We start from the raw sequence: 7,702 nt of genomic DNA on the forward strand, positions 1-7,702 counted from the left end.
CACCTTTTATTGCTTATGCATGTAATGATTTTGATTTGTACTGCTGCTTTCTATCAACAAAGTTACCTCTCCCTCAGCCATTTTGCACAATGAGGTCTTAGTAACACTGAAGATGATCAAAATTGTTTTAAGCACATTGACCTTTGCTGCCTAGTTCTGTTCTGTGTTTTGCGATGTTTGTTCATAGATTATAATCGTAATACATCCCTCCCACTGCCAGTGCATGGAGAACAGGCTGGCAGCAGCAGCAGTGAGCATGGCTCTGTTTCACCAGACTCTGATGTACAGCATGACATGTTTTTTGAAAGGCCAAAGAGATCCATTTCAGAGATTCAGACAAAGCATCCCCTCTCTCATTTACTAAGGTAAAGCTTTTACTTGTCGCTTGACACCCATGAGGGATTATGTGGGTTTAATTCACATTATAATTTATCCGAGGGCAATTTTTTCATGTAATGACTAGATAAGCAGATGTGTTAAACAGCAAGAGAGTTGCATAGGCAAGTTATCAGTCCATTTAAATATTTAATTAATGAACAATGATTATTTCTCCTTAAGGTTTCTATGTATTTGTATATTTTTCCTCCCCAGCAAATAAATGTCAGTTATCTTATTTTACTTCCATGTACTCATGAAAAAATGTGGGAAAGGGGCAGTAGAAAGGCAGTTCTGCTGCTCAAGGAGCACAAAGCAGCACTTCCAAATGAGTATGTTACAGTATGGGGCCAGAAAAAATGAATAGTTATCTCAGTCCAGGGTTTTCAGCTTTCCTCCCCAAAACTGAACCAGTGCTGGCTGACAGCAATGCCAGCCACTTCCCAGGATGGAATCAGCCTTGTGCTTTCAGCTTCAGTGGGGTTTCTGCCAGCTGCGGATCTGAGCCATCTTCTGTCTCAGAACTGGTGTTTAACAGGCTGAGCCACCCGCTGCTGTACTTTAACTCACTTTTTAACCTCCGAAGTTCCCCTGCTCACTTCTGACAGCGCTGCCGTGTCGCTAATGCTGAGTCTCTCTTGTGTATGTGGCCGGGTTGCTGACGCAGCGTGCCTGATGAGGGCTCGGCCTCAGAGGACAGAAGCGCTTCTCCTTCCGTTGAGGATAAGGATTCTGGTCTGTTTCTGCTGCGGAAGGACAGTGAACGCCGAGCGATCCTATATAAAATCCTTAAGGAGGAACAGAATAAAGTTGCTTCCAATTTGCAGGACTGTATTGCACAGGTAATTTCACTTCAGCTCTCCTTTTCCCGTGTCAAAGGGAAAATGACAAGCCAGGTAGTATTATTCCTTTTCTGAAAACTAATAAACAAAGGTGCTTGGTTTGTTCCTTCTGAATGTCTTTAATCTGAGACCTGTAACTATACAAGCTGTTTGCTGCTGTCCGAATGGAGAGCAAACACCACCTTTCTGGCTGCTGCTGGGCTCTTGTTTTTTTTCTGAGGTGAAGGTTTGGGGTGTTTGATGTGGGGTTGGTGGGCTGAGGTTGGTGGGTTGGGTGGTTTTGACATTGTGTTTTGTTTTGGCTTTTAAGGGCATGGAAATGGCACACCAGGTAGTAATAGGTATGATTTGCTTTAAGGATAGAGAACTGATTAACCATTCTTAATTCAAAGTGAATGTAAACGAGGTGCCAAGAGCACAGTACATGAATCTTAAAAAAGCTAAGGTAGATTTCTGTGGAGGGAAGGGCCGAGTGGGAAGATTCAGTGACCATAAAGAGAAGCAAGAAAAATCATGTGTTCAGTTAACCTGTGGCCAAACAATGCCACACACCAGTAACAGAGTTGATTGCTTCGCCTTTTCTTCTTAATGTCTGCTTCTAATGTGCCCCTGATATTACCTGTTCCTATCAAAGCTATGGTTTTCCACCTGGACTGCATTTACTTAAAGGAGAGCCTGCCGACTGGTGGTGTCCCCAGCCAGATGTTGGTCCTGGGGAACAGCTGCTCCTGGGGCAGCCCCAGCCCAGCCGGGTGTGGGCAGCGGCTCCACACAGCGCAGGGGTTTGCTTCTCCCCCGTCACTCACTTCCCCTGCAAACTGCCTCATCGCCCCAGACCCTGGGGGCTCCTGCAGAGCTGTGCAGGCCCAAGAGGAAGGCTCACAGACTCAGGCTGGGGAAGCAACTGGGGCAAATTTCTGCTCTGAGCATAAGCTGAAAAATAGCTTATAGCCTTACAGAGGACTGAAATTCGTATGTGATTTCTTAGTCAGAAATAACCAGGGCTCTAAATATTTTCCAGGATAAAGAAGGATTATTTAGTAACAGCAAGTCCTACCTCAGTCTCCAGCTGTTTTGCAGCACTGCTGTAACCATCTCTTTTCCATAATTTCTATAATACTTCTCCCTTTACCTTTTAATTAATTATACAGGTGGTTGTTCTTACAGGCACTTGGGTGGCTTTAATTATAGGGGTTACGGACAGCAAATCATGGAAGGAACACTGGAGTCCTATCACTGTTTAATCGTAGACTTTTTTCTGACTTATGATGAATGCATCTATAAACCTGTTTTTTTGCCTAAGGAAATAAAATGTCTGCATAATTAGATATAAGTTCAGATTCAGCTTGTTGAAAGGACAGCATCTTAAAAACCTGAATCTCTAACTGGCTCTCTCTGCTCTTTTTATGGAGGAGAGCTGCCCTCTGCAGTACATTGCAGAAATTCGTAGGTATTATCTGGAACCTCTTCCCTTTGTCACAGCCACAGTAGCAGCAGACTTAATTTATTTTTCAGAAAATAGGAATTACTATTAAAAAAAAAAAAAAATTAGTTACAAAAAGGTAGAAAATAAAGACTTTGCAGAAATGAAAGTTCTGTGATTTCTGTGCATTGGTGTGAAATATACATGACAAAACTATAAATTGTAACCCTAAAAATACTAATGCTACTAATTAGATGTTTAATGGTTCTGGGAAATACATTCTCTTTTCTCCAGAGCTCTGAAGAGCTGCAACTTTCAGTGGCCCACATCAAGCAAATTATTGGGATTTTAAGGGACTTCATACGCTCTCCAGAGCAGAGAGTGATGGCTTCTACCATATCCAAGTTGAAAATGGATTTGGACTTTGACAGCACTTCCATCAATCAGATCCATCTGGTGCTGTTTGGATTTCAGGATGCGGTGAGTTCCTCACCTAGCGCAGAGGGAGAGGAATTCTTCCTGGACAGAGCTCACCCCAGGGGTTTGCAGCTTCCTCGCTCTTCCTCACTCCTCTTCCTCCTTGTATTGTAGCAGGGCTTCAGTGTCACAGTCTGGCTACAGTTTGAAAGCTCTAGCCCAAAACTAGAAATCTGTTGTTCAGACTTTCAGAGGTGGAGTGTTCAGTGACAGTGCAGTTGATACTTTATCAAACTTCATCTGACTATTGAGAAACAAGATTCTCTTTCCTAAGGTGTAAGCAAATGTTGTTTGCTGCTACTTTAACTTGCTTATTTATTTCTAGGTGAACAAAGTATTAAGAAATCACTTAATAAGGCCCCACTGGATGTTTGCAATGGACAACATAATTCGCCGTGCAGTCCAAGCAGCAGTCACTATTCTTATTCCAGGTAAATCAAAGCAGCTGGAAATACTGAGTGGCTGTTCGCATGTCAGAGTTATAGCAAATGGAGCAGGTTAGATGTTTAATCTGTCAGCATGCCATTAACTGCATCCCGTGTGCCACTGCATCAGAGGCACAGGGTCACAATGTTATACAGAAAGAAGTGTTGATCTTGGGGATTAATGCTCTACTTGCAGTACCAAAGCACATAATGAGGAGATAACCAGTGGTTCTGCACCATCAGTGTGGTCCAACCATGAAAAAAAAAAAAGGCAAATTAAATTCAGTCCAAGCTGGAGCTTTTCTAGTAAGAAAGAAAACGACTCTGTACAACATTTTAATGACATCCAAGGTGGGTAACGCTGCACAAGTCTGGTTTTGTGTTCTGAAAAGGGATTACTGAGCTGTGGAACAGATGCAGAGAAGGGAGTGCATTAATATGCAGAGGAGGATGATTTTTGGCCTACAAGATGGATAGTAGGAAAAAATCACCACCTCTGAGGAGGAAGATAAATGACTAAGAACTGTCTAAAACAAGTCTAAGTTGTTTTTTTTTTTGCAAGTAGTTTTGTTGCTCTTTAAAGTGCTGAGCACCCCTTCAAGTACGAAAGTATTCTGATAACACTTACTGGTGGTGAGGCCAGCTGTTCTTTGGTGGGAATGGTGGTTACCTGCAACAAGTTCTGAGAGAAACGGTGTTAGAAACACTGCCTGGGAAAGAGGAAGGCTTTGTAAACTCTTTGGTCCAAGGCATTAGGGGAAAGCAACTTTTTTTTTTAACTTTTTTTCTTTAAAAACAAAACAACAACAACAAATAAACTTTCAGGGGTTCCCCATTAATACGTTTTATTAACTATCTTATTAATCATTTAACCACAAATATATTTGTCACCTCTACAGCTGTAAGCTAGAGCTGGCTACCTCTGCTGGTACACTGCATCTGAGCTATTACAGTGCCACTCCTTTTAGAAAGAACTGATGCCAGACAGTCTGTGGTCCATCTTGCCTAAGGCTTTGCTGCTCCCTCCCCTGCTCAGTATTGCAATGAAGCACATTGTGCAAACACTCCACTTCCTCAGCTGAAGTTCCCCCACCCGCAGTAATGAAGAACAAACTCTAACACCTCTGAAGACAGACGTGTCCAAAACAATTCTTCTTCTTACATTGTTGCCTTTTACCAGAGCTTCGAGCTCACTTTGAGCCAGCATCAGAGACTGAAGGTGGGGACAAGGATGGTGAAGAAGCAGAGGACAGTTACCAGCCCACTGAACAAAATGGGGCTGAGGATCCTGCCATCACATCAGGAGTCAGCACCCTTAGTTCTGCGGTGTCACAGGAGCCTCAGCAGCAACTTAGCCTGGAGTTGGGCAGACTTAAACAAGAGACCTTAAGGTAACCCTCCTATAAAGATTGCGGATTGATTTTCAGACAGTCTTTTGAGAAGTTCTCAGATGTTGCTTTCCACAGTGACATGTACACACATAACAAATACTGGTCACCTGCTACGATTGCCTTGTGATAAAGCAGACCTTCCAGGAACACAAATGGATTCAGAATACACTGGCAGCGCCAGTATGACAACTCAAGAGCCCTCAGTACAACTTTTGTTTCTGTGTAATTAGTTTTTAATTGCAGAATGCCATGTTGGATTTCCACTGTTAAGTAATTAGGCTTGTGTCACTGTGCCGGTTTCCTTCCTGCTTCCCTGGCTCCTTGGATGCCACCTGGCCTAGTGGCAGTGCCCTCAAAGCTGTTCCTGCAAGGAAAGGCCAGAGCAGCTCTGTCCCAGCCCTCTGGACAGGGTCCCCACTAACTAGCACAAGCAGAGCTCAGCAGAGCCCCTGTCCTGTTTCTCCTGGGTTACAGCTGTAGGCTGCTGCCAGTGTGTCAACAGCTGAAGGTCCTGTCCTTCTTTATGGATGTGATGTAAATCTGTGATCAGAAAGTCCTTGTTAAAACATCAGCCTGATACTATTCAGCAGTAAATTACAGTACACGGGCAGCAGCTCTGCTCAGGGAGGCTACTAAATAGGAACAGAATTTACAAGCTATTCACTAAATTCTGCAAAGATGAAAGCCTTAAACTGCCACCTCTAAGCTGAGTCTCAGACAAACAAAATGAAATCTTAAATATTTCATAAAATGTTACTTAAGACAGTATCTCTCAGCATCTCTGCCCTTTGGTAATCGTTAAAAATGAAGAATATTTTTTTCAGATAGACTTATTCTCAGTATGGTGGTAGTTGTTCTCTCTCCTATGCTAACAGGCTTTTGGAAGACCTCGTTCAGAAGGAGAAGGAGTATCAGACCCTCTTACGACAATCTTTGGAGCAAAAAACTCAGGAACTACGCTTGCTTCGATTAAAACTTAAACCTGAAGGTATGAGAAGATACTGCATACTCTGACAGTTGCACAGAAATATATTGGCTTGTGTGTTTGTTCAAAGGATAAAAGATGCAAGCTTCACTAGTCTGAAAACCCCCACTTTTGCCCTAGTTTTGAGGTGCACTAACCTATACTTTTGTTTTCTGTTAAAGACTCCCACTTGTCTGCAACAACTTATAGCGACAGTGCAGACCCTGAGCTCATGAACTGGCTGAAACAACAAGGAGCAGACCTGGATGCCATTAAGAGGGTAAAGAAAAAATAAGAAAAAAGAAAAAAATTCACCTTAAAAAAAAGTCATTGTAGTCATAATTAGCAGCTTGGTTTCAGAGAAGGAATATTAATTAGGAATAAATTTACCTTTTAGTTTGCTGAAGAAGATTACACACTAAGTGCTGTCCTTAATGATATCACGAAAGATGATTTGCGGTATCTTCGGCTGCGGTAAGGAAGTGTTTCTCATTTGATTGTTAAGAGCTTAAGTACTTTGTAAGAACACTTTTTTTTGAAGTTAGGTTATTCTAATAGGTCAGTGCTAGTTCAGTGACAACTGCTGTGAATTTCAGCTCTGATTTTCTGTTTAAAAGTTTTTCACATCTTAACTGATGCAGCATAACAACTACACTCTAGTGCTTCAAGCCATCAACATTCTGTCATTTATCAAGGTTGGGAGCTATTTCTGCACCATTCAGGACGATGTAATCATATGGAAAACAGGAATAGAGAACTTATTTTTCCTACCCATTGATTTAAGTCCTTTCATCATCATTCTGTTAACCCCAGGCTGACCTGGAGTTGTTTTAGCCATAACCTTAAAGTGTAGGGTTTTCTATGTACTGTCATAACTGGTACAATCTTGGGACTTCTAGATTTTACTTCTTGCTCCCTTTAATGGAGATGAGGGGGTTTTCCCTAACTGTCTCCATTCTCCTTCACACAGCGGTGGTCTTCTCTGCAGAATCTGGAATGCAATATTAAACCACCGACAAACATCTGGTAAGACCTCTGTGCAGAAGGTTAATGCTTTGGAAGGAGAACCTGTAATGGGAATAAACAAATGAAAGATACATTCCTAACATTTAACTTATTAGATGTATATATGTATGTATAGCAGCCTTGCAGGTTTTGCACAGTTACAGAGCTTGTCTGACCACCAGTGTAATACACAGTGCATAGTAACAGCTTTTAAGTTGGTGTCACTGCACTTAAGTTCTTTACGACAGAGTAATGCAGAAGTCAAATGCCTATCAATCAGTGTAATAATATAAAGCATTAGCTGAGGAAAAACCTTTTCTGGCAAACAGGTACCACACACTTGAACTGGCTTTAGCATTGTGAAAACTGTGAACTTAAGCTGTGGGACAGTTCTGCTGGCTTATGGTTTGAGCAGGGAGGGGATATGCTAGAGCGTATGTCACCCCTTCATGGATTAATGTATGTGGCTTTTTGTATTAAAGCTACTCTTACTCAACTACTAAGAAAAGCCTGGTGTGATGTTTTCATTTAGGAACTCTTCTGCAAAAACAAAGCATCTAAATGACTTTTTTGGTGTTTTTTGGGGAAAGTGGGTCATCAAGAAACAAAGCAAACAGACCACCAGATAAATGTTGTTAAAGTTTAATTTTTTTTTTTTTACATTGTACATAAGACACAGCAACCAAACCAGAAGTCAGTAAAGCAAATATATAGCAATTTAAATAAACTGCTGCTTTCTCTTAATTTAGCTCCTTCTGAAACAACATTCAGCATGTTTAAGGAAATCGATACTGAAACAG

The 7,702-nt window shown here is 41.7% G+C and overlaps 1 protein-coding gene across 1 annotated transcript in view; it reads left to right on the top strand.

Annotated features, from left to right (window-relative positions):
- The window catches only part of MAP3K15 (mitogen-activated protein kinase kinase kinase 15), a gene marked incomplete at its 5' end in the record, with an annotated part of 20,529 nt that extends 13,541 nt beyond the window's left edge, over positions 1-6,988 (top strand). Inside the window, 9 exons of the mRNA XM_010167161.1 lie at positions 188-365; positions 1,043-1,217; positions 2,935-3,120; positions 3,443-3,548; positions 4,723-4,933; positions 5,809-5,921; positions 6,080-6,177; positions 6,295-6,371; positions 6,868-6,988. Coding sequence (XP_010165463.1) covers positions 188-365; positions 1,043-1,217; positions 2,935-3,120; positions 3,443-3,548; positions 4,723-4,933; positions 5,809-5,921; positions 6,080-6,177; positions 6,295-6,371; positions 6,868-6,988 — 1,265 coding nt within the window. The remainder of the gene's footprint in view (positions 1-187; positions 366-1,042; positions 1,218-2,934; positions 3,121-3,442; positions 3,549-4,722; positions 4,934-5,808; positions 5,922-6,079; positions 6,178-6,294; positions 6,372-6,867) is intronic.
- Between the last annotated feature and the right edge of the window lie 714 nt (positions 6,989-7,702).

The sequence above is a fragment of the Antrostomus carolinensis genome, unplaced genomic scaffold (genome assembly GCF_000700745.2).
Source record: "Antrostomus carolinensis isolate BGI_N321 unplaced genomic scaffold, ASM70074v2 scaffold13444, whole genome shotgun sequence".
NCBI lineage: Eukaryota > Metazoa > Chordata > Aves > Caprimulgiformes > Caprimulgidae > Antrostomus > Antrostomus carolinensis.